The sequence below is a fragment of the Trichosurus vulpecula genome, chromosome 2 (genome assembly GCF_011100635.1).
Source record: "Trichosurus vulpecula isolate mTriVul1 chromosome 2, mTriVul1.pri, whole genome shotgun sequence".
Lineage (NCBI taxonomy): Eukaryota > Metazoa > Chordata > Mammalia > Diprotodontia > Phalangeridae > Trichosurus > Trichosurus vulpecula.
Window position 1 is genome coordinate 76,610,607 of NC_050574.1, and position 26,681 is coordinate 76,637,287.

Below are 26,681 nucleotides of genomic sequence, written 5' to 3' on the forward strand. Positions count from 1 at the left end.
TATGTCCTTAAAAAAGCCCCAACGTATATACTTTAATTTTAAAAACTTTATATTGCTTTAAAAATGCTAACAATCATCTGAGCCTTCAGAAAGTCATAATGTTTTTGTTAGTGGAAGGTCTTGCCTCAATGTTGATGGCTGCTGACTGATCAGGGTGGTGGTTGCTGAAGAATGGAGTGGTTGTGCCAATTTCTTAAAATAAGACAACAATGAAGTTTGCCTCATGGATCGACTCTTCCTTTCACTAGAACACTTAGAGATCATTGTAAGGTTATTAATTAGCCTAATTTCAATGTTGTTGTGTGTCAGGGAATAGGGAGGCCTGAGGAGAGGGAGAGAAACAGGGAATGGCCTGTCAGTGGCACAGTCAGAACACATACAACATCTATTATTTAAGTTCCCCATCTTATATGGGCATGGCTCATGGCATCCCAAAATAATGACAATAGTAACATCAAAGATCACTGATCTCAGATCTCCATCACAGACATGATAACAATAAAAAAAAGTTTGAAATAGTGTGAGAATTACCGAAATGTGACAGAGCCATGATATGAGCACATACTGTTGGAAAAAATGGCACCAGTAGACTAGCTCCACTCAGGGTCGCAGTATCTTTGAAGTGCAATAAAGTGAAGGGCAATAAAATGAGGTACGCCTGCATAAAGCTCTACCATTAGCAACAGCACTTTCTATCGATCAGCTCCTTTAAGTCTCACAGAGAAAATCAATACAAGCATTTTTATCCCCATTTAATAGATAAGGAAACTGAGACTCAGCTTCATCAGAAACATATCTTGCCAGACTAGACTCATTTCCTTTATTGACAACATTGCTAAACTAGCAGATGAGGGGAATGCTGTGGATATAGTTTTTCTAGATTTTAGCAAAGCTATTTTTAAAGTATTTCATGCTATTCTTGCAAAGAAGATGGAAAGATATACATTAGACCAAAATACAATCAGGTGAATTAACAAAGTACTGGATAGGTAGCCGAACTCAGAGAGTAGGTGTTAGTGGTTCAATGCCAACACAGGAGGAACACCCCCAGAATTTGGGGCACCTCAGTTTCTTCTGGGTGCTTTAACATGTTTATCAATGACCTGAACAAAGACATAGATGACACACACATCAGATTTGCAGATGACCCAAAAGTGGGCAAGATTGTAAACATGCTAGACAACAGCCATGATCAAAGGGATCTCACAAGGTTGGAGAATGGGGTTGAATCTGACAGAATGAAGTCCAACGGGGATAAATGTGAAGTCTAGCACTTGGATACCAAAAGAAAATCCACTTCACAGGCGTAATATTGGGAGTCATGGACTCTGGGGTTTAGTGGATTGTAAACTCAGTGGGAACCAGTTCTTCAAGCAGAGATTAGATGACCAGTTTTGGGGTCTGTTATAGTAGGGATTCTTAGAGCTGACTGCTGATGTGCCCTCTAACTCTCAAATTCTGTGACATTCAGAGAGGGTTAAAATTATAGAATGTTAGAGGAAGAAAGGACCTTGGAGATTACGTAACCCAACCCTTTAATATCACAGATTAGGAATCTGAGACTCAAATAAGATACCCAAATTCACCTAATTCAGAACTTGAACCCAGGTCCTCTGACTCCAAAATTAGTTCTCTTTCATGGTACCACCACCATGCTGCCTCAATATAATTGACACTCTAAGACACAAACGAAGTAGGTACAACTCGTCTCTCTACAAAAAACAATGGCCGACACCAATTCTCCTCCACCTTGCTCTGTCCTCCCCCCCAGCCCAAATCCTGTTTCCCCATCTGTAGAATGGAGAGACCTACCACAAACTGGGAGCAAGAGCAATGGTGATCAATGGTAGGGCAAAGGAAGAGGGGTAATAGACCGTGGGATTTGGCTAAAGAATGGGAATTACTCAGAGCCATTCAAGGCCCAGGGCTTCAGGGAAAGGTAGGCTTCAGGTGACCAATATTTGGGGAAAAAGGAATGAAGGATTAAAACTGCAATTGGCCTGCCCAACTGGCAGGTTCCCAAAACACCTATTTTTCAGGGAGGGTACCAGGGCAAGCCCTGATCCAGACTGGAGAACCCCTGGCCCCTGCCCAGGAGCAAGACTTCTAGGCCAGGAAATCCGGGGGGGTGGGGTCTTCTGAGCCTTGCCACATCCCCAAGCCCCTTTAAGGGTCCTGGGCAGGAAGGCTGCCCCAGAGTGGCTGCCTAGCTTCTCAGAAGCTCCTTCCTGGGGGGAAGGGGCTCCCTTTCCAGGGAGGGAGGCTGAAGCAGGTGTTGCAATCTCCCAGCCCGGGGAAGGCCTGTCAGAAAGTCAGAGAGAGTAACGACAGCCCAGGGTTGGGAGGGAGGGGTACGGGGGGAGGAAGGTGGAAGAACAGTCTGTGCCGAAGCAGTTTTCAGGAACTGAGCAAGAAAGGGGATGATGTGAGGCACCCAGTGAATGCCTGTGGCAGCTCAGCCATCCAGTCCAGCCAACTCGATCTCTGAGAAGTGACCAAAGGGGAGGTAAAATCATTCCAGGCATGAGGTAAGTCCTGAGGGCGCCAGCCCCTAACCCTCTACTCCTCTCCAAGACCAACCCCCATTCCATCTCAGCTGAGCCCTGACAGCCTGAGGCCCCTTGGTTTAGACCTGTGCCAGGAAGTTGAGCCCCTGGAAACCTTACTAAGGCCCAGCTCCTTAGGAACAGGAGTGGTGGGATGTAGGGACCCAGATGTGACGCTCTCCCCCAACACGTATCAGTTATCGGCATCTGCACCTGAGCAGAGGGGAAGGGGTATCTGTCTGTCTCCCTGCGGCACATAGGAGAAGCTCGCCTCCCATCTTTCCTCACAGGGCATTTAGGACCTAAAAGAGATAGAGTATACATGCGCCTTTTAAGAGGAATCCATTTCTGCTCGTATGATTAATAACTAGAAGGGCCCTAGGTGGGGTAGTCTAGAAGGGCCCTAGGTGGGGTGGTCTAGAAGGGCCCTAGGTGGGGTGGTCTAGAAGGGCCCTAGGTGGGGTGGTCTAGAAGGGCCCTAGGTGGGGTGGTCTAGAAGGGCCCTAGGTGGGGATGGTCTAGAAGGGCCCTAGGTGGGGTGGTCTAGAAGGGCCCTAGGTGGGGTGGTCTAGAAGGGCCCTAGGTGGGGTGGTCTAGAAGGGCCCTAGGTGGGGTGGTCTAGAAGGGCCCTAGGTGGGGTAGTCTAGAAGGGCCCTAGGTGGGGTAGTCTAGAAGGGCCCTAGGTGGGGTAGTCTAGAAGAGCCCTAGGTGGGGTGGTCTAGAAGGGCCCTAGGTGGGGTGGTCTAGAAGGGCCCTAGGTGGGGTGGTCTAGAAGGGCCCTAGGTGGGGTAGTCTAGAAGGGTCCTAGGTGGGGTGGTCTAGAAGGGCCCTAGATGGGGTGGTCTAGAAGGGCCCTAGGTGGGGTGGTCTAGAAGGGCCCTAGGTGGGGTAGTCTAGAAGGGCCCTAGGTGGGGTGGTCTAGAAGGGCCCTAGGTGGGGTAGTCTAGAAGGGCCCTAGGTGGGATAGTCCATAACTCTATAGGTGGAGTAAGAAAGATCTGAGTTGGAATCTAACCTTAGACACTAACTGGGTGACCCTGAACAAGCTGCTTAACTTCTGTCTACCCCAGAACAATCCATGCAGTGGAGACAATGATAGTGCCTGCCGCACAGGGTTATAAGAATCAAACGACATGATAATATATGTAAATGGATTTGGGAACCTTAAACTGCTTTGTAAATATTGCTTACTAGAGATCATCTTATCCAAACTCATTGTACAGATGAGGGAACTGAGGAGCAAAGTGGCTAAGCTAGGATTCTAATGCACATCCTCTACAACCAAATTCAATGTTTCCTACTAACACCTTGGTGGGTAGTCTAAGGAGAAGGGCAAACCGGGTGAGAAAAGATGAAAAACACAAAGATTGGTGATTAGGGGTTTGGGAGTGCCAAGGAGTAACGCAGAGAGCTCTAAAATCAAAGTAAGGGAGCCTGGGCCCAAACCTTTGGTCTAGTATCACTAATAATAATACTTAGCATTTAAGACATGCAAAGTGCTTTACAAATATTATCGCATTTTATCCTCATTTACCTGGGAGGTAAATGCTATTATTATCCTTATTTTAATGAGAAAACTGCAGCAGACAGAGATTAATTGATTTACCCAGGGGTCACATAGATTGTATGGGTGTGAGGCAGAATTTGAACTGGGGTTTTCCTGATTCTAGGTCTAGCCTTCTATCCACTGTGCCACCTAGCTCCCTCTAAATCACTCTATTACCTTAAGCCTCACTTTGCCCATCTGTAAAATGGTAATCGGTGGCTAGGGGGAAGAGGAGATGAAAACAAATCAGCAGATTACCAGCTCCCTGGTGATAAGTTTTTCTGAGCCCAGCCAGGTTGGTCCTTAAACGTATTTACGTATTCGGGCTCTCACTGGACCTAAGCGGCCTACACAGAACCACAACAGGGTCAAAGTTGGGGGAGCGAGGAGCGGCGAATGGAGACAGAGAAGATGCCTCCATTTAGAAAAGATGTGAGATTGGACTAGGTGGTTTCAACCCAACTCTCTATTGATTAAGCCTAAGTCTCTGCCATCTGCCGTGTAGAGATTAAGGGACGGTTCTCTAAGGTCTTTCCAGTTCTGATGGGGATGAGGGGGAGGGAAGAGAAAGGAAAGAAGAGAGACAAAGGAAAAGTAGGAGTCAGAGGGGGGATATAAGAATGTAAGGGGAATCAAGGGAAGAGAGAAAGGAAAAAGAAGGAAAGAAACTTCTGAGAGAGGAGAGAAAGAAAATTGAGGGCAGGTTGAACAATTAGCAGAGGAGAGGAGAGAAAATGAAAAAGAAGTGGAGAAATACATTTTAAAAAAGAAATAGCTGATATCTATCAAAACGTAAGCAGGGACTCTTTTTCTTTGTAACCCCTACACTTAGTACAATACCTGGCACAGAGAAAATGTGTCAATTGATTAATATTGATGTAGAACCTTAAAATTTGCAAATCACTTTGATCCTTACACTATTCGCCTTTGACAGATGAGGAAACTGAGGTTCCTGGAGGCTAGGATCACACGCAGTAAGTGTTTGAGGCAGGATTTGAACCCAAGTCTACTACACCATCCTACCTCTAAGGAAACTGAAGGGAAAAAAGATGATGCAACCCAACAAAGGAAGGGATGATGCTGATCCATCCAAGTTTCTGGATTCTTCTTCGTATATGAGGACCAGACTCTTCAGCTGCAGCTGGGCTGAAGGAAAGAGTCAGAGGACAGGAAAATTAGAGGCTTCTCCCCCCATCCGGTGGTTTCCCTGGAGGGAAGCAAATCTAAAGAGTATGACGAGGAGGAGTGAGGACTCCAGGCACGTAATGACTGGGTAATAAAGATAGATGGCTATTTACTATGATCCTCTGTTAAATGATGCTAAGTTTTTAAAGAATCTTTGAAAGGCTCCATTGATTAGTGAATAGAATACTTTCCTTAGCATCAAAAAGATCAGGATTCAAGTCTTGCCTCTGACCCATACTAGCCATTTGACCATGGACAAGTCAGTTAACCTCTGACTGCTTCAGGCATCTCTCTGAGCCTGTAAGTTACAGAAGAGTAGCCGATAGGTATCACTGGAGGGAGCTTCCATCTAGGGAGTTCCCCACATGAAAGAAATCACAAGACCAGACTTAAAGAAAAAAGAAATAGGACCCTTAAAATTGGCAATACAATGTAGTGGTTGGAGTGCCGACTTAGATCCAGAAGGCTTGGATTCAGACCTCCCCTCTGACACTTACTAACTGGGGGACCGTGACCAAATCACCTAACATCTCTACAAATGTTCAGTTGACTCATCTGCCAAAACTGGATTTGCCCTACCTAATTCACAGGGCTGCGCTGGGGAAAGCATTTTGTAATCTATAAAGGCTAAACAAATGTGGGTCATTATATTTCCCCAACTGCCTCCACCTCTGTCCTCTTCTGGCAGAGTTCAGTCTCTTCCTGGCAATCAGCATTTATATATTGGTTGAGGGATGTTGTCCACTTGGGCTTTGCCTTTATTGGGATGAGTGGCCACTCAAGAATCATCTGAAGAAAAGGAAGATGCTTAGTCTGAAGAAGAAAAGATTTAGGAGGGACAAGATCCCTTAGCAGAACTAGGACCAGTGGGAGGTAGTTTCAAAAGGGGAAATGTTGAGTAGTGAGTATCTCTCCCGCGCGACTTCTCGAGCCACACGCCGCCCCGCGTCCCGCCGCCGCCGCCATGCCCCGAAAAATCGAGGAAATAAAAGACTTCCTGCTCACAGCCAGGAGAAAAGATGCCAAATCTGTCAAGATCAAGAAAAACAAGGACAATGTGAAGTTTAAAGTTCGATGCAGCAGGTACCTGTACACATTGGTCATCACAGACAAAGAGAAGGCAGAGAAACTTAAACAGTGCCTGCCTCCTGGTTTGGCTGTGAAGGAGCTGAAGTGAAGGAATCATTCAATGTTCCACCTGTATTAAAATGTAGGGGGAAAAAAGAAAAAAAAAGGGGGAAATGTAGAATCCCAAGAAAGAAAGCCCCCCTTACAATTAGAGATGTCAAACATCTCAGGGATCTTAGAGCTCATCAAGCCCAATCCCCTCATTTGACATATGAAGAAACTGATACCCAAGGAGGTGATTGCTTTCCCAAGGTGCCACAAGTACGAAGTGGCAGTGGCAGGATATTATTTCAATGCAATTCAATAAATATTCCTCAAGCTCATGCTGTATGTCTACACTGTTCCAGGCACTGGGGATACTAAGGCAAAAACAAAATCACCCGTGCCTTACAATCTAATTAAGGGATGACGATACTTGTAATTACAGTAGGATGCAAGTCCCTTAAAGGAACTTGTGCCTGAAACAGAGTAAGAGGTGAATAAATGTTAATTTAATTGAATGCATACAAATAGACAAAACTTTTAAAAATAACAAATGTTTATGAGAAATCAAACATTGAGGGATGAGAGATTTGGGGATGGAAGGATCACTTTTACCTGAGAAGCTCTCACGGAAGTGCCTGTATTATATCTTAGGATCAGAGATTAAGAACTGAAATGGATAAAAGAGGACAGACACATAGTCCAACCATCTCATTAAATTCATGAAGAAACTATGACCCAGAAACCCAAAGAGATTAGAGGGTTATAGCTGAGAGGGACCTGAGAAGTCACCTACTCTAATCCACCCACCCATTCCACCCAAGAGGAGGCTAAGGCACACAGAGATAAAGGAACTTGCCAAAAGATAAATAGGCAATAATTGGCAGAACTGAGATTCAAATTCATTTTCTCCAAATCTGGCGCCAAAGAAGGAAAAGATGGAGATAAGAGGAGGGGAGATAGGAAAGAGAAGTCAATCCAGGCAGGTGAGTCTATGTGAGTAAAAATATGATAACAAGCCAAGGCAGACTGGGGACCAGAAAGTCTTCTGCTTTGAACATTGAGTATAAAGGGAAATAGTATGAAGTAAGGGCAGAAAGGGAGGTTGGATCCAGATTTTCAGACTAAGGAATTTGCATTTTATCCTATTAGCAATGGAGAGCCACTAGGGTTTTTAAACAAGTTAGTAACATTATCAAACTTGTGAATTAGAAAGATTAATCTCATGGTATGTACAGGATGGATTGAGTAGAGACAGTAGGCAAGAAAGAGCAGTTAAGAGTCTTCTTCCAGGAAAAAAGTGATGAGAGGCTGAACAAGGGTTCTAGCAGTGGGAATGAGAAGAAGAAATGGATTTCAGAGATACTGTCAGTCAATGAACATTTCTTAACCAACTACCACGTGCCAGGCACTGGGATAAGAACTGGGAATACAAAAAAAAAGGCAAAAAATAATCCCTGACCTCAAAGAACTCACAATCTTGGGGCAAGACAACATACGAACAAATATATACAAACAAGTTATATATAGGATAAATGGGAAATGATGGACAGAGGGAAAGCACTAAAATTAAGAGAAATTGATAAAAGTTTCCCATAGAAGGTGGGATTTTAAATGAAACTTGATGGAAGTCAGGGAATCCAAGAGATGGAGAAGCCCAAGGAAAGCCAGTGAAAATGCCCAGAGTTGGGAGATGAAGAGTCCTGTTTGAGACGTAGCAAAAAGGTCAGTGTCCCTGGATTGAAGAGTATATGGTAGGATATAAGGTGTGTAAGAAGACTGAAAATGTGATGGGGGCGGGCAGCTAGGTGGCACAGTGAGTAGAGCACCAGCCCTGGAGTCAGGAGGACCTGAGTTCAAATCTGACCTCAAACACTTGACACATGTACTAGCTGTGTGACCTTGGGCAAGTCACTTAACCCCAATTGCCCTGCCTTCCCCCTTCCAATAACAAACAAAACAAAAAAACAAAAATGTGACAGGGGGTTAGGTTATGAAGAGCTTTGAACATCAGAGTATTTTAATTCAATATTGGAGGTGATAGGAAGCCACTGGCGTTTATTGAGTAGGGGAGAAGACATAGTTGGAACTGAACTTTAGGAAAAATCTCTCGAGCAGCTGAGCGGAAGATGGCCCAGAATGGGGAGAGACTTGGGGTAGGGAGACCAACCAACAAACTATTAGAATAGTACAGGCATAAAGAGAAACCAGGATGTATGAGAGTAGTGACAATATTAGAGGAGAGATGGGGGCGGGGATATTCCAGAGATGTTACAAAGGTAAAATTTTAAAATACTTTGCAACAGATTGGATGTGGGGGAGAGCTACAGAGGAGTCAAAATAACACTTAGGTTTCAAACCTGGAGGACTGGGAGAACAGTGGTACTCTTCACAGTAATAGGGAAGTTTGAAAGGGGGAACAAAGAGGGAAAGATAATAAATTCATCTTTGGAAATATTGAGATTATGATGTCTATATAATAGCCAGTTCAAAATGTCCAATAGGCAGTTGGAGATGCTAAACTGAAAGTCAGCAGAGAAGTCAGAGATAAGCAGATTTGAGAATTATCAGCATAGAGATGATAATTGAATCCATGAAAGCTGATGACATCACCAAGTGAAATTGAACAGAAGGAGAAAAGAAAAGGGACCAGGACCATACCCTGTGGAACATCCACAGTTAGCAGGTGTGAGTTAGTTAAGGATCAAGCAAAGGAGATCAGGAAGGAGTAATCTGATGCGTAAGAGGAGAACCAGAGAGCATAGTGTCCAGAAAACCCAGAAAGAAGAGAGTATCAAGGAGAAGAGGGTAAATGACTATGTCAAAGACTGCAAAAGAGTCAAGACTGAGAAAAGGCCATTGGATTTGGCAATTAAAAGATCATGTGGTATCTTTGTAGAGAGTAGTTTCAATTGAATGATGAAGTCCAAAACCCAGCTGTAGAGAGTTAAGAAGAGGGAGGGAGAGAGAGGGAGGGAGGGAGAGAGAGAGAGAGAGGGAGGGAGAGAGAGAGAGGAAAGGAGGGAGGGAGAGAGAGAGATGGCAAGACCAAAGGTATGAGCATTGCTATGTGTAACTAAGGCGGGATGGAGAAGTAGGTCATGAGAAATGAGTAAGTTGAGTAACTGATATGTTGGGGTCTCTGAGGCAGTATTAATATATATATGTTGAAGTCTCCTAATATAAGGGCAGGAGTTGAAAAAGAAAGAAAACCTATAAAGGTAAAGATTTGGCAATTGTTGGGAGGTAGCTGATGAGGGGGAAGTTAGAAAAAGATGGAAGAGGACTGCAAGGTTATAAGTTTGAGGGAATGAGAGAATGGTGTCACCGACTGAAATTGGGAAATTGGGGACAGATGTAGATTTAGGAGACGAATGACAGTTTTAGTCTGGAACATGCTAAGTATGAGGGGCCTATGGGACACTCAGATGGAAAAGTACAGGTAGTATGATGAAAATAGTACTGGACATGGAATCAGAGACCCGAATTTGAATCCTACTTCAGATACTAACTAGCTTTGTGACCCTGGGAAAGTCACTTAACCTGTTAGTTTCATCACCTTCCTCATCTTTGAAAATAGGATAATCATAGTAACTACCTCAGATGGTTGTGGTGAAACTCAAACAAGATGACATATGTAAAGTGTTTTTCAAACCTTAATGCACCCAGTAAACGGTTGTTGTTTATTATTATTATTATAACTGCAGCTTGGATACAGGAGAGAGATTAGACCTGTATATGTAGTAGATGAAGATTTGGAAATCATGAGATGATCAATGAATCCATGAGAGCAGATGAGACCACCAAGGCAGGAAGTGTTGAGAGAAGGGAAAGCCAAGGACAAAACATTGGGAGATACCTCAGGCTGCAGGAGGAGAAAGATGGACCAACCAAGGAGGCCTAGAAGGAGTAGTGAGGTGGAACCAAAGAGTTGTTAAAACCTGCAGAAAGGTCAAGGAGTATAAGGACTTTTAACCAAAAGAAAAAAAGAAAGAACATTAGCTTTAGAGATAAGGAGGTCAAATGGTGGCCCCCAAAGAGAGTCTTTTCTGTAGAGTAGTGAGGACAGAATCCACACTGCTTGGGGCTGAGGTGTAGCAGTGGCAGCAATAAGTGTACAAGGCTCTCAGTTTCACAACGAACAGACAGAAGAGAGGACCATAAATTGGGCCTTGACAAGAGTCTTGATTGGGTCCAGCAACAACAACAAAGCTAAGCACTCTGGACACAAGACCTTGCCCTTAAGCAACTGCCTGGAGAAGAGGGAGGGGAAGAGATTCCAATGCACCAAAAAATAAATGCCAGATGACTTGAGGGAGAAACCAACTACAAAAGGAGAATGAGGTGGGGTAATCAGCCCTGTTTTCTTTCTCTGCTATACCTCCCTTTCTTCCTCCTCCTCCTCCTGCTTTCTCTGTCCCCTGCTTTTCTTCAAGTTCTTATGATCACAGAATTCAGAGCTGGAAGAGACCTTAGAAATTATCTGATTCAACCTTCTCATTTTACTGAGCAGGAAACAGAAGTCCGAGGTACCAACCAAGCTTAGGACAGCTCTTATGCCTTGGGGCTGAGATACTCAGCTCTGAACTTACTCTCCATCATAAAGGATAAAAATTAGGGACTGTGGGGCAGCTAGGTGGCACCATAGATAGAGCACTGGCCTTGGAATCAGAAGGACCTGAGTTCAAATCCAGCCTCAGACATTTACTAGCTGTGTGACCCTGGACGAGTCACTTAACCCCCATTGCCTCAAAAAAAAAAAAAAGAAATTAGGGGCTGTGCAACCTATGCCCCTCCCTAATCCAGGTCCAGGGTAGAAAAGGACAGGAGGGAGAAAAGACAATGGAATTCCCTGGAATGAGTTGTGAAGGTAGAAAACCTCAGTTCACATTCTGCTTATGTCACTTATTAATAAAAATATTCACAATATCAACTGGCACTATATAAGGGCTTTGAGGTTTTCCAAAGTGCTTCACCACTATCTCATTTTGTCCTCCCAATAACCCTGGTAGGTAGGTGCTATTATCCCCATTTTACAGATAAGGAAATTTAAGGAACATGAAGATTAAGTGACATCTAAGGTCACACAGCTAGTGCCTGACAGTTCACTAATAAATCTGACCTTGGACAAGTCTCTTAACCTCCTGAGTCTCAGTTCCTCACCTGCCAAATGAGGGGGATGGAGTAGATGGTCTCTGAAGACGCTTCCAGCTTTAGATCTAAATCTGTGGTCCTATAACACCAGAGAGGGAGTGGGTGTGGCAAGCCTCTTTACCCCTCAAGTCTTCTCCGAGATGTGGCTGTGGACAAATTTGAAGACCTGTTTCTCACCGTGGGGTCTGGGGATTTATTTCAGGTGAACATCAATAATGTAGCCATGTGGCTTTGGGCCTGGAACCTGCTGGGAACTGTTCTGCTGTTCCATTTCTCTAAAGGCAAGTAGTTTGGGGATTTGGTGAAGGGAGGATAGTGTCATGCCTACCATCCATGAGCTAGGATGGGAACCTGTTGTGTTATTTCTCTAAACAGAAAGTCAGCAGATTCCTCAAAGATCTTAGGAACACAGACAAGCCTAAGCTCAAAAGAAAACCTCCTTTTTCAGAAAATCAGTCAGTTATGAACAATTATTTATCAAACAGCTACTATGTGCCAGGTACAAAGGAAGGTGGAAGACAGCCCTTAATGTCAAGGAACTTGCAGTCTAATGAAAGGAGACAACATTCAAACAATTATTATGGGAGAAATATCTCCTCTCTGAGTTTGTGTGGTAGGTAACTACTGCTAAAATACATTTACCACAAGACAGAAATTATAGAGCTAAAAACCTAGTATTATTATTATGTTCAAGCATAGGTTAAGGTCTCCGGACAATCAGAATTTGAATAAGCCCTCTTATATTACATCAGAATGACAGAGAAATAGTTCTTTTATATATTGCAATCTTGTACATTCCTCTTAGGCCATAGAAGTTAGAGAGAAGATAGATCGATAATCTCATGCTCCCTTTAATATCATAAAAGTTGAAGAAACTTAGTTAAACAGAGTCATAATCTCATATATCCCCTAAGGAAACAAAATTTATCAAACTCTGTAAGTATACTCAGAACTAGGCTAATTGAGGAAGAAGATTTACATGTCACCAAGGAGTTAGGAACAGTTGAGATCCTTCATATCTAAGGAACGTTTAAGACTCTAAGTAAATTTTCACTTACCATGGGACAGATTTTGGTCAGATGAGGCTAATATTAATTGAAGACAGGCTTTTAGTTAACCAAAAGTTGAAGGAGGAAAAAAGGAAATCAAAAATTCCCAATACACAACTATGTAAAAACAAGATATGTACAGGATAAATTGGACATAATCTCAGAGGGAAGGCACTAAGATTAAGGAAGACTGGGAAAGGCGTCTTACAGAAGGTGGGATTTTAGCTGAGACTCGAAGACAGGGAAGTCAGGAGGCAGAGATGAGGAGATTCCTTAATAACTACACTTCAAGTCAAAAAACCTAGGTTCAAATCTTTCATCTGCTACTTACAAGCTATATGACCATGGGCAAGACACTTAACCTCTCTGTGCCTTATTTTCCTCATCTATATAATATGGAGCCATCAACCATCAACAAACATTTATTAAGCACTCGTAGAATACCAGGCACCTATAGTACTTTCCTTACAAAACTATTATGAAGCTTATCACAAGTCCTTTAAATATATATTTTTTTTTACCAAAAGGAATACATGGAAACCAATAATATATCTCCTGGATCAAGTAGAAATGCTTTAATCTTGCTGCTTTTCTCCAATAAAGTTTACTAATCCATTAAAATAAATGCTTTTTCATCTTTATCACATCACATCTTTATCATATCCCTCCTTTGAAAACATATGTTATCCTCACATCATTCAGAAAAAAGATGCTATTGGCTGGGAATAATCTTATACATGAATATAGAACTGTTCAACCAATGAGCAAGAAGATGGCAAGTCTAAGAACTCATTTTCCACAGTCACTATTTCCATAGTCACGGTTAGGAAGTTGAGATACCTCTTTATAGATTATATCATGGTCATACCATTGCTTGGAAGGACCAAAGACTAGTGTTAATGTTACCCTAGTGAGAGCTAGCATTTTAATAATGCCAAAGTATTTTGCTCGCAATAGCCGTTTAAGGTAGATTATTTTCCTCATTTAACAGATAATGACACTGAGGCTTAAATAACTTGTACAGTTAGTAAACATCACAGTTGACATTCAAACTCAGGTCGCTGATATCCCAGCTCTCTTGCTACTCCACCATGATGCCTCCTCCTTTTTAAAAAAAATTTTTTTAATTTAATTTTTTTTAATTTTTTAATATTTTTATTTAAAGTTTTGAGTTCCAAAGTCTATCTCTTCCTCCCCTCACTCCTCCCTGAGACAGTGAGCAGTCAGATATAGGTAATACATGCACAATTATCTAAAACATTTCCAAATTAGTCATTTTGTGCAAGAAGACTCGAGTTAAAAAAAGATGAAAGAAAGTCAAAAATAGCATGCTTCAGTCTGTATTCAAACAATTAGTTCTTTCTCTGGAGACAGATAGCACTTTCATCATTAGTCCCTTTGGATCTTGGATCAAGATTGGAGTCTTGGATCATTATATTGCTGAGAATAGCTAAGTCATGTACAGTTCTTCATCGAATAATATTGCTGTTACTGTGTACAACATTTTCCTGGTCCTGTTCAATTCATTACATATCAGTTCACGTAAGTCCTTCCAGGTTTTTCTGAAATTATCATCCTGCTTGTCATTTCTTATAGCACAATAATATTCCACTACAATCATACACCACAGCTTGTTTAGCCATTCCCCAACTGATGGGTATCCCCTCAATTTCCAATTCTTAGCTACCACAAAAAGAGCTGCTATAAATATTTTTGCACAAAGAGGTCCTTTTCCCTTTTTTCCGATGTCTTTGGGACATAAGACCTAGCAGTGGTATTGCAGGATCAAAGGGTATGAACAGTTTTATAGATGATGCATCCTTCTAATAGAGGATAGTATCATAGAATCATATATCTAGAGCTGAAAAGGGCCTAATGGTCATCTAGTCTAGTCCCCTCATTTTTCAGGAGAAGAAAGTGAAGCCCAGAAAGGTTAAATAACTTGACCAAGGTCACATCATGAATAATTTTCAGAGTCAGGATTAGAACACAAGACTTCTGAACCCCAATGTAGTATTCTTTCTACCATTCCACACTGGCTGGGTTCCCCAGTTAGCTTTCCCTGACAAAAGATACAGCACCCTCATCGCTCTGTCAATGACCTGACCTTTTGCCCATCCCACAGGCCTTCAAGACTGTGTGGACATCCGTCTGTCAGCTTCTGTCATCCACTTGGGTACCTCCATTACAGCTTCTTGTACCATCAACCCTAACTGCAGTAGGCTGGCTGGGATAGCCACTAAAATTGTGTGGAAGTTGGACTGGGAGAAGCTGCCTGAGGATTGGCAACATGAGAGGGAAAATGGAACTCTGGAGTCCAACATTACCCTTCCCCACCTCAACCGTACCCATGCCATGCTCTCTTGTTGCCTGCTTGTGGCAGAGACTCCCCAGATCATAGGACAGGCAGAGCTGCAGGCTGGCTGTAAGTCCCTCCCACTCCACTGAGAAGCCTGCCCCCACCACTCCCCGGTAGGATATGGGAAAGGGGGTAAACACAGGATCAGGGGGAAGGAGTCAATGGAGACATGGACTCTCTTCTCCAAGGTCTTGGAGGAGAAAGTCTTTCTAGTTGGTTCTCCTTCCCCTTCTGGGTATATGTCCTTCCTATTGCGGTTGGGAGAACAAGTCTAAATTTCTCACTTAGCAATCTAAACATAGGGCAGAGGGGCCAGATTAGTAGGACTGATTGTCAAGGACACCTGGGTCTAGTTCCCATGTTCCTACCTCTAAAACTGATACAGGACCAAGGGCAAGACAGTGTCTTTGGAGGGCATCTTTCTAACCCTCAAATTTACAGAAAAGGAAACTGGAGAAACCACCAAAAAGGTTAAGTGAATTTCCCAAGGTCACACAGTAGTAAGTGGCCAAGCTGGGATTCATTGGATGAATGTCTCCTGACTCTCCATCTAGTCCTCTCTGTTGTAGGGCCTTGGTTTTCCCCAGCCCTCACCCTCTGGCCTTTGTGGATCAAGGGTAGTCCTGAATGGTAAACACACCTGGATGGTGTGATCTTAGAAGGCCTGGGCTCGAGAAATGGAGAAGAGGAGCAGCTGGGAGAGTCAGGATTGGATCCCCTATTTATTTGCCCTAAGTCCTTTCTCATACTCTTTTTTTCACCACTGCTTTACCCCAGACCCTCCTCAGCCACCTAGCGACTTCTCCTGCATCATGAACCTCACAGTCCAGGAGCTCATCTGTCAGTGGAAGTCTGGTCCCAGCACTCACCTGCCCACCAAATTCACTCTGAAGAACTACAAGTGAGTGAGGCTGTGGGAGGAATATCAACCTGGTGCTCCCAACCTTCAGACCCCAAATACCCCTGATTGCAGGGACATGTAGAAAGGCTACAGAGAAAATGCTATAAGAGATAATAGCAGGGGTGAAGAGGACCAGCTCCCAAGGCCTTGTAGAGTCTGTAGCAAATCTGGCCTAGTTCAAGAACTAGAGATATGAAAGGGTTGTAGCTAGGGCTTTGGAAGTAAGGATTTTTTTCCCCAAGTCTTCCCTCTGTGGTTCCACTGAAAACATGTTTCATGGCCTAGGATGCAGACAAGTTTAGTGGAAGTGGTGGGGGATGAGTGAAATTGGTGGGAGTTCAGTGAGGAAGGTGTCAATGAAGTAATTAAAGGTTCATTAAGATGGATGAAGGCTAGAGGAGAGAGGCTGAGTGAGGGGACAGAGTTTTGGAGAGGAGAGTATAGGCAACCAGCTCCAACATAAACTGCTCTTATTAAGCTCTACAAGCAAGGATAATTGCCAGTCTAGAAAAGAGCCCATCCAACACTGTGTCTCTGAAGATGGTAAGAACCAGTGCTCCATCCCCCGAAGCCAGCTTCCCTTGTACCAGAAGATAGACATCTGGGTGAAGGCAGAGAATGTGCTGGGAGAGGCTGAGTCTCCACACTTGTGCATCAACCCCATGGATGTGGGTGAGTAATACAGTCAATAGGGAGGGGCATCTAGCTGAACTCATACAGAAACAGGAATATGAAGACACAGAGACAAAAACAGAGGAACAGAGACGCAGTCAGAAATAAGAAGGCCACCACAAGCAACGAAATTTTCAGTGTTTACTAAGTATCTAATTGGTGTTCCACAAGCGGGCTGATACAAAGTACTAGTGAGTCCCTGCACTCAAAGGCTTATACTGTAGTAAGGAGATAAGACATTAGCATGGATATTGTCACCTATCATGCCACGAAAATTGCGTTAGAGAGGTGCAAAGTTCTCTGTGAAGTCTGAGGAGCAATTGCTGTTTGGGCTTGGGGATCAAGGAAAGCTTCCTGGAGCAGGTAGCATTTGAGTTGTTCTTTGAAGGATAGGTAGAAATCAAACCTGAAAAGTGATAGGGGGAGGGCATTAGGCATAGGGAAATGGTACTGAGCAAAGACATAGATTCAGGAAAATGCACAAGGTGCATACCAACTGATTGTTTCTGAAGGAAAGAAAGAAAGGAAGGAAGCATTTATCAAGTACCTACTATGTGCCAGGCTAAGCACTTTATCATTATTCTCCCATTTGATCCTCACAACAACCCTGGGGGTGGGGGGTGCTATTATTAACTGGATTTTAAAATTGAGTTAACTGAGACAGACGAAGATGAAGTGACTCACCCAAGATCACACAGCTAGTATGTTTCTGAGGCCACAGTTGAACTCAGAGCTTCTTGGCTCTAAACCCAGTGTTCTAGCCATTGCACCACTTAGAAGCCTTCTGGGAAGAATATAGAAATAGACAAAGAAGTAGGAGACACAAAAATGGGATCACAAAAGAAGAGAACCGTGGAGAGGTCCCCACAGAGTGGGGTAATAACTGGCTTCTCTGTTGCAGTAAAGCTAGAACCCCCAATACTTCAGGCTGCTAAGTCCAGGCTGGGCCCAGACTCCTCCTTTCCCCAGCCTGGATGCCTCCAGCTAAAGTGGGAGAAGGCCAGGATGAGCAAGCACGTGGAGCAGATGTGTGAGCTTCAGTATCAGCGTCCTGGAGAGCTGGCCTGGGTCCAGGTAAGGCTCTCACTCCCACCTCATCGCAGGAGTTCATTCTGGGCTTGGGGGAGAGAGCCTACACCCCCTTCATTGAACCTCATTGCCTTCATGGAACCCTTATCCTTCTCCCTGAGTCCTCTAGCTGAGCCCTCACCCTCACTGAACCCTCACCTTCCTTCATTTAGAGTCCTCATTCCTCCCACTCAGCATCTATCCCCTCCCTAATCCTTTGCCAGTCTCCTCCTCCACTAAGTCCTCATCCTAACCATAATGCCTTCTTCCTTTATATCCATATCCACCCTGGTTCTCTGAGCACCCAGGATCCTCCTCCTTTTTGGGCCTGAGTCCTTGACATGATTTTCTTGACATGGTTTCTGATCACTTTCTGGCAGGTGTCACCCTTCTTGAACTTAGGTCTTCAGCATGAAGGAGAGTATGACCTTTGTGGCCTCCTCTTTGCCACCCGCTACGTCCTGCAGATGAGGTGTGTCCGTTGGTCCCTGGGTGGCCAACTGGGTGGTCACTGGAGTGACTGGAGCCCCAGGCTGGAACTCACTACCAGGGAGAGACGTAAGTGACCGAAGGTGTTGTTGGAAATAGATAGTAGAGACTTCCTTTGACATTCTTTCACCTCCTCCCATTCCCTGTGGTCAGCCAGGACTCTCTCCTATTTCCCAGGTCCCATGGTCAGACTGGATGTGTGGTGGAGGCGACGAGTATGGAAACTGGACCCAAAAATGATGGACATGCAACTTCTCTGGAAGGTAACGCCCTTCCACCACCCTCCGGGGATGATCCTGTCCAGTCCCTCCTCTAGGAAGCTTGACCCCTTCCCAAGCCTAGAGAAGTGACACCAAGAAGTGCGGAATCTGTGAGAGATAGGCCCTCGAGTCTAAGTAGGCTCTAGGCTGAATATTCTTGTCCCTCCTTTTAAATAATTCCAGTCATTCAACAAACATTTATTAAGTGTTAACTACATGCACAGTATATAAAGACTCCTGGAGCTGGGAGAGATCTTGGAGATTATACAGTCCAACTCCATCACTTCACAAAGAAGAAAATCCAGAGAATGAAAGAAGGAACTTTTCCAAGGTCACCCATCTGGCTAAGGGCAAAAATAGATGTAGAGCCACGACTCCTGGCTGTAAAGTTCTTTCTGCTCCTTATTCCTTTCACCCCTTTGCCATCATTGTCCTCAATTCTATGTCTCAGGGGTAGCTTAGTGGCACAGTGAGTAAAGCACCAGCCCTGGAGTCAGAAGGACCTGAGTTCAAATCCAGCCTCAGACACTTGACATACTTATAGTTATGTGACCTTGGGCAAGTCACTTAACCCCAATTGCCCTGCCTTCCCCCCTCCAAAAAAAAATCCTATATCTCAGAAATAGAGGGCAGAGTTGGGGAATAGGAGAGATCCTGGTCATGAGAACCTTGGCCAGCTCCTAGCTGCGGACCCTTGATTTCTGTGACCCAGGGAACCCATTCAGCTTTCCACAGAGGGAATCAGCCACCTCTGGAAGTGATGACCTACCCATCACTGAAGAGAAGCCTGGAAATTGTAGGGGAGGTTGAGGAGAGGATGTCTGTTTTGGGGAGAGAAGTGTAATAGTAATAGTTGATAATTATAGCATTGTAACACTTAAAGCGTTTTACAAATATGATCTCACTTCCTCCTTACAACACCCCTGGGAGATGGGTGCTATTATTAACCCCATTTTACAAATGAGGAAACCGAGAGTCAAGCTAGTAAGTGTCTGAGGCCAGATTTGAAGATAGGACTTCCTGATTCCATCCACCGTGCCACCTTGCTGCTGAATTTAAGTTTTGCAGTGTGCTTTATACCCATTATCTTACATCTGGATTCAAAAATTCCTTCAAACGTTCAAGATGAAAGTAGCATGACTAGATAGCATTTTGTCCAAAAAAAAAAAAAAAGATCTGGGTGTTGTTAGTAGACCACAAGCTCAAGACGAGTCAACAGGGCAATGTGCCAGCCAAGAAAGCTAAACTGAACCTGCATGAAGAGAATAGAATCTAGAGCTGGAGGTGGTAGTACCGCTGTACTCTGCCCTGGTCCACATCTAGATAACTGGGTTCATTTCTGGGCTCCAGCTTTTAGAACAGAGAAAAACAGCAGTGCATCCAGAGCCAGGTCACCAATGGGATGAACAGCCTCATTCATGGTCATGCCCTGTAACGATCAGTTGAAGCAGCTGGGAGGGCTGATCTGGAGAAAGAGAAGCATCAAGGAGGATGCTAGCAGTCTTCAAATATCTGAAGGGCTACTGTGTGGAAGAGATGTTCCACTTGGGCCCAGAGGGCAGAACCAAGAGCACTGGGTCTGAGTTCAAAGAGGCAAATTTGGCTTGACGTCAGGGGGAGATGTCCATGGTGGGGTGGGGCCAGTAGCAGCAGTAGCAGTAGTAATCCCTAGCATTGATATAGCACTAACTAAGTGCCAGGCACTGTACCAAGCTCTTTACAATTATTATATCATTTGACCCCCCCCCATAGCCCTGGAAGGGATGTGCTATTATGAACCCCCTTTTACAGATGAGGAAACTGAGGCAAATAGAGGTTAAACAACATAACTATTAAATGTTAAGGTTAGATTTGAACTCAGGTCTTCCAGACCCTGAGCTCAAGATTCTATCCACTGTACCACCAGAAGCCTGGAAGTCGTGGTGCCCCCCATCCTTGAAAGTCCTTAAGCCGAGACTGGATCATCACTTGTCTGCTATGTGGTAGAGGGGATACCTGGTCAGACAGAAGTTGGACGATGTTGCCTCTGAGATGCCTTCTAATTCTGAAATGTCGATCTCTTCTGAGCCTCCCAATCACTATAGGAGGTGGGGTTTGACAGGCCCATTTTACACATGAAGAAACTGAGGCTCAGAGAGAGTTGGTGATTTGCATAAGATTGCATTGCTAATGTATAAAGCAGAATTTGAACCCAAGACTCTCCTGGCTTAAAGTGCAAAACCCTTTCTACTGCCTTGCACTGCCTCTAGGATTGGACTAAATGCCCTCTGAGGTCCCTTCCAATTGTCATATTCTGTGATTCCTTAAAAAGACCAAATCCTCTTGTGTGTGTCTATGCAGCCAGTGCCCACAGAGGAACGCAGGGACAGGATCCAAGGTTATCTGGTCTTCCCAAGTCCTCCAAGACGAGATGGGGAGTCCCTACCCCTGTGCAACACCACCGAGCTAAGCTGTGCCTTCCAGCTGCCAGAGGGGACTCAGGAGGTCATCCTCACAGCCTACAACACAGCCGGAGAATCTCTCCCAACCGCTGTCACCTTCTGGGAATGCCAAGGTAAGAATGAGACTTGTGCTGCCTTGTCAGCAGAGACAGTGGAGACAGCAACCTCCAGGACCACAGCGCCTCCCTCCTCCTGCAAGCCTCTCCAGGCAGAGCCTGGGTTCAGGCTGGAACATCTTCTTGGGTCTGACTATGGCCGTGTCTGGGTGAAGCTGAAAGTCTGGAATCGAGCGTTTGTTACTCCAGACCCCACTGTATTCATGGAGGGTAGAGTCTGGGGGTAGGAAGGATGCCATACCCTTCCTTTCTCTGCACAAGGCGGGTTTTCATACCACATCCACATCTGCAGGTGCCTCTCTGTCCAGCATCCACACCTCTGCCCCAGATGCTCACAGCCTCTGGGTAGGATGGGAACACCCCCTCGGCCAGCCCCTCCCCAGGGCTTATGTGGTAGAGTGGTGCCTAGTGCCAGCCCAAGAGGGTGACTGTGATGGCAACTGGAAGATGGAGTCCAATGGAAGCAGCACTGGAACCCTGCTGGATGGTGAGGGCTCAGAGCCTACAGGGGAACTGGGGCTCCTGTCCCATGGGCTTGGCTCATCATCCCATCCATTCTCCTGCTTCTAGGCAAAGCAGTTCCTGCCCCAGACTAGATAGGCAGGATCACTTAGAGGGATGAACTTTGAGTAAGGAAGACCTGAGTTCAAATCTAGCCCCAGACACTAATTTGTGACCCTGGGCAAGCCACTTGACCATTTTCAGCCTCAGTTTCCTCAGCTGAAAAAGGGGCACGATAATAGCACCTGCCTTCCAGGGTATAAGTTAATATTTGTAAAGCACTATGTAAATGCTAGTTACTGTTGTGGTTATCATTCTTTTCCTCTGTGGTAGAAGAGTCTCTAGGCCTTCTCAGACTACCTATTGTTTTCCCATCCCCCATACTCAGAGATAGGAAGTTCTTCCTGATATGTTTCCTCTACCCTGCCTACTACAGTGGTATGCCAACAGTCCAGCTACCATCATTCATGTGCTTCCCCCTTAGCCAGTGTCAGTAGCTGCAGAAAGTATAGTGCGTGGCCCCTCTGCCTTCCTGGGACTTAGCCCTCACTCTTCTTTCTTTGCAGAGAACATCATGCCCTTCCAGCTCTACAAGATCACTGTGTCCCCCCTGTACCATAGCACCAGAGGGCGCCCCCAGCACGTCTATGCTTACTCCCGAGAAAAGGGTTCGCTATCAACTTACTCTCACTCCCGCCCCAGCTTCCTCGTGCCCTGGTCACATCCATCCCATCTCATGCCATCCCTAGCCATTAACCCAGAGAACACCAGCACGAGGGCCCAATAAGGCAACTTCCCCTTCGATTTCAGGCATTAGGCATCAGGCAGAGGACTTGGAAGAAATTGAGTAGGTGGTCAAGAGCCATCAGTTCTAAAATGAGCTTCCCTTCTCTCCCCTTGGGGTTTCCCTGCGTCAGGGGGAGGGGAAATGAAAGGACTAAAAGGAAACGGAAAGAAGGCCGGAGAAAGGAACAGCAGTGCTCAGAGACAAGGTCATATTGGCCTCAGGGATTCTCCCTCTGGCCGAATCTATGCCCCACCTCCAACACATACCTGAGGCAACCAGCTGCAAGGACCTGGGAACCAGGGTACCAGCCCCCGCATTTGTCTTTCCCCCAACCCCATCCCAGGGGCTAGACCTGCCTGGAGGGGAGGCGATCAAAATCCTTCATGCCTCCATGGAGCCCCCCTTCTCAATCTGCAGCCCCATCCCGTGCCCCTAAGCTAAAGCTGAAGCATATTGGAAGGACCTGGGCAGAGCTGGAATGGGAGCCTGGGGCCCCAGAGCTGGGGAAGAGCCCCATCACCCAATACACTGTCTTCTGGACCAACGCTCAGGATGAGGGATTCTGTGAGTGCTAACCCCTGTCTGTCTCTGATCCCTACCCCCAAGGAAACTAAAGTCCAAGGAACATATGCCCAGTATTCATTCACGGACATCCCTGGCATCCTCACCAAAAACCTCAGGTCTCCCACACCCAATACATTATCTTTTGAACCATTCCCAGACCAAGGAATTTTGAAAGTGTCATTGCCTATCCCTCTCTGACTCAATCTCCCAAACTGAGCAAGTTTGAATGATACGCTTAAGCCACTACTGGTCCCTTCCCCCAGAACCTCGGACAAGGGCCCCAGGACACAAACCTGGTATTCTCAGGCTGTCCCCTTCCAGGGCTCTCCCATATCCCCCACCCATGTCCTTCTCAACCACTTTTAGACCAATGTCCAAACCAGGGATTCTGCAAGTACTATTCCCTGCCCCCGCACTCCTGCCCCCAAGGGATATGTTTTCTCAGACACCAGGGTCAAGGCCCAGAGTCCCAGAACTCAGAAACCAGAGCCCCCAGGTTCCTGACCCCAGGCTGACTGTCTCTCTCTCATTCTCCTCCACTTCCATTTCACAGCCATCATCCTAAATGCCTCCTCTCGAAGCTGCATCCTCCATGGCCTAGCACCCACCAGCATGTACCACGTCCATCTCATGGCTTCCAATCAAGCTGGAAGTATTAACAGCACAGACCTCACAGTGGTGACCATAGCTCTAGGTAAAGGCAGCCTCCATGGGGGTGGCCAGCACCCACCAGCCAACAACCAACAATCTACAAGTATTTGTCAAGTACATACTATGTGCCAAGCACCTTTCCAGGTGCAGGGGGTACAAGTGACAAAGAAGGGAATGATCCCTATGTCCAAAGAGTTCACATTCCAATGGCATAGACTAGTGTCCTGCTAGGGCCAAACCCCTGTCCTGGTTACCTGGGGAATATCCAGAAGAAAGACACATCCTATCCTAAGGGGAATTCTGGTCTGAAGTGGGGAGATATGGCCCTGCCTTCAGGAAGACCCCATTTGGGAAGTATCTATCCTGGGAATTTAGAAAGGTTTCTGTGCTCAGGGATCTGACCTTTCCTCCTTTGGTACTAACCTTCCCCCACAGAGGAGAAAGATATCAATGTGCTCCTGATCCTGATCAGCCTCTTCTCTGTGATGTTTCTCTGCATTATTATGCTGATCTGCCTCCATAAGAACCACAAGTGAGTGAGAACTTGGGGTGGGTGGGATGGGGATGGGGACAGGATGCTGAGAGGGGAGGACACAGCTCACCAGCCTCAGGGTCTGTCATCATCAGCCTTACCTCCATCCATCCATCCATATTCTCTGACTTAGAAGTCCTTCCTCACATCTAACTGAAATTCCTCCTAAGCCTATCTACTCCCCTGTGAATAGGATCATGGAATCCAGTAGGTAGGAACCTTAGAGAAGAGACTTTGGAGATCACTGATTCTCACCTCATTTTGCAGATGAGGCCCAGGGATTTGCCCTAGCTTCAGGTTCTAGGCTTTTCTCCAGTATAGTGGATTGAGGAGAGACACTGGAGGCCAAGCCCCATCCTACACAGCCTATAATGGGTCTTCGGGGTCTTAGCAAACAAAATTCAATTGCCCTCAGTCTTCTCTTCCCCAAGACCAGGGATTCTCCCTGCCCTCGACATTGAAGCAAAGCTGAAGCTTTCAGAGGACAAAGAGAGTCCCTTGTCAGAGAACTCACAGGAAACCAGGGTCAAAAAGGAGAGGTGGGGGGGGCGGCTAGGTGGCGCAGTGAGTAGAGCACCAACCCTGGAGTCAGGAGGACCTGAGTTCAAATCAGTGAGTAGAGCACCAACCCTGGAGTCAGGAGGACCTGAGTTCAAATCAGAGAGTAGAGCACCAACCCTGGAGTCAGGAGGACCTGAGTTCAAATCCGACCTCAGACACTTGATACATGTACTAGCTGTGTGACCTTGGTAAGTCACTTAACCCCAACTGCCCCACCAAAAAACCAAAAAAAAAATGGAGAGGGAAATGCTTGACACCAGAGAGAAATTCTTGACACCAGAGCGGGGTATCCCAATACCTGCCCCAACCAGGACACTCACTTCAACTTTTCCAGGATGAAGAATCAATTCTGGCCAAATGTCCCAGACCCAGCCCACAGCAGCCTGGGCCAGTGGATCCCCACAATCCTTCCTGGGGTAAGATATAGGCTGAAGGGAGGGCTTAGGATGGGACAAGGGTCCTGGGAGCTAAGGGGGGAAATAGGCTGGCGGGAGAGATGGACACACTGATTCCCACTGCCCAACTGTATCTCCCTGTCCTCCCTATGTGCCTTCCCCTCTCCCAAGGAGAGTAGGCTCCTCCCAACTAACACTGAGCAACCAAAACCCACCTTTGGCCCCATGGAAGAGCAATGATCTGGGTATCCCCCTCCAATCACTTTGATGCTCCCATCCCTCCCAGGAAACCATTCATCTGTCAAGTGTGAGGGACCCTGCCATGCCCCCTGTCTCCAAGATCATAGTCCTGAAGGAGGAGGAGAAGAAGCCACCACCACAAACAATTGAGACAGATGAAGAGGCCAAGAGCCTCCCCCACCTGGTCCAGGCTTACATTCTCCAAGGGAATCCTTTCCTGCCAGAGCCCCTTCCCAGACCCAATAGCCCCATCCAGTATGGGAAGGTAATGGGAAACCAAGGGTACCAGTGCCAGCACAGACCCCCGGCTGGGCTCTACCTGCGCACAGAATCCACACAGCCCCTCCTGGTTGACCTCACCCCAAGCCCCAAACCCTATGAGAACATGTGGTTCCAAAGAAGTCCCCCTGGATCTAGGGTTCCCAGCTCTCAAGGCTTCCCAGAAGAGGACAGCGAGGACTCTGCCTTCCTTCCCCATTGCCCACAAGGACCACTTCCTGATTTTCCCCTTCTACAAGGTCTAAGGATTGAAGGAGCTGAAGGACTGGGCAGCATTTAGAATCCCTTATAGACTCCCAGCTCAAACTCCTTCCATTCTGCAAGGTGCCCTCCCACACCTGGACCTCGGTTCAGGGTCCACGTGGGAGGAAGAATCCCAGAGTTTTCCATTGTTCTCAAGAGTGGACAAGAGATTTTGGTTGCCCTAATGGGGAAGACAGCTCAGGACCTCTCCAACTGAGTTGTGGTGAGGGTCTTTTCTGCACAGTACAGGAAATCTAGGAGGAATCACTAAAAGAAACTAGAACCCACCCATCCCCCAAAAGACTGTCCTCTCCTCCAGCCCTCTCCCCTTGTACAGAAAGATGTTCCCTGCCCCAGGGTAGAATGGCCCTGGCTGCCCCACCTACCAATTTCCCCACCTGCATCGAGTCTGTTTTGTGGGCCCATGTCCTGACAAGAAAGGACCGTGCATATTTCCTAAAGTCAAAGAATCCTATCCTTGCTCCTTTTCGTACCTGCCATATGACTTCCAAATGGACAATATTTTAAACTGATTCTTTCAGACTCTAAGGTGTATCTGGGCTCTCTGTCCTTGCTGACATCCACATGAGTGAAGGGGGAAGCTGGGTGCAGGGGAGAGCAGGAGAGAATAAGCATTAGCAGTGAACAAGCCTCATCTGAGACTTTGTTGGTTGAGGGAAAGACTGGTGAAGACAGAAGCTCCCAATTCCATCATGGCTCTGCCAGTAACTCATCAGGTGACCGACTGAGTCGTGGCTCTTTTTCTGAGCTTCATAGCAGCCCACATTTTGAGCTGAAAGGGACCTCAGGTGTCACCTAGTCTTTCCCCTTCAAAGGTCACACAGGTAGTAAGGAACACCGAGGATTCAAATCAATGCATTTTTGCCATTACACCATGCTGCGTCTTTTGAGCTTTTCCTCTGGAAAATGAGGGGTTTGGACTAAATCAGGGGTTCTTAATCCTTTTTTCTGTCATCTGGCAGGCTGGGAACTCCTCAGGAAAACAACTTTAAATAATTGAAGGAAATGCTC

At 45.9% G+C, this 26,681-nt stretch overlaps 2 protein-coding genes across 2 annotated transcripts; both read left to right on the top strand.

Annotated features, from left to right (window-relative positions):
- Positions 1 to 2,476: 2,476 nt before the first annotated feature.
- CSF3R (colony stimulating factor 3 receptor) lies at positions 2,477 to 26,193 on the top strand. The gene is made up of 16 exons (XM_036742785.1): positions 2,477 to 2,528; positions 11,744 to 11,822; positions 14,716 to 15,015; positions 15,727 to 15,850; positions 16,329 to 16,522; positions 17,424 to 17,596; positions 17,971 to 18,148; positions 18,257 to 18,342; positions 20,680 to 20,893; positions 21,189 to 21,383; positions 21,964 to 22,065; positions 22,602 to 22,748; positions 23,302 to 23,442; positions 23,835 to 23,931; positions 24,827 to 24,908; positions 25,174 to 26,193. The coding sequence occupies exons 2-16, from the start codon at positions 11,765 to 11,767 to the stop codon at positions 25,684 to 25,686; spliced, it is 2,604 nt and encodes an 867-aa protein (XP_036598680.1). The 5' UTR covers positions 2,477 to 2,528; positions 11,744 to 11,764; the 3' UTR covers positions 25,687 to 26,193.
- Positions 6,223 to 6,501, top strand: LOC118835590 (60S ribosomal protein L38-like). The gene has a single exon (XM_036742786.1). The coding sequence runs from the start codon at positions 6,242 to 6,244 to the stop codon at positions 6,452 to 6,454; it is 213 nt and encodes a 70-aa protein (XP_036598681.1). The 5' UTR covers positions 6,223 to 6,241; the 3' UTR covers positions 6,455 to 6,501.
- Positions 26,194 to 26,681: the final 488 nt, after the last annotated feature.

Excerpts from the sequence above, each read along its gene's own strand:
- LOC118835590 (XM_036742786.1), top strand. The coding sequence starts at position 6,242 with ATGCCCCGAAAAATCGAGGAAATAAAAGACTTCCTGCTCACAGCCAGG.
- CSF3R (XM_036742785.1), top strand. The coding sequence starts at position 11,765 with ATGTGGCTTTGGGCCTGGAACCTGCTGGGAACTGTTCTGCTGTTCCAT. Across the intron at positions 15,851-16,328 it reads TTCACTCTGAAGAACTACAA|CTCTACAAGCAAGGATAATT; the intron begins GTGAGTGAGGCT and ends GCTCTTATTAAG. Across the intron at positions 18,343-20,679 it reads ACATGCAACTTCTCTGGAAG|CCAGTGCCCACAGAGGAACG; the intron begins GTAACGCCCTTC and ends GTGTCTATGCAG.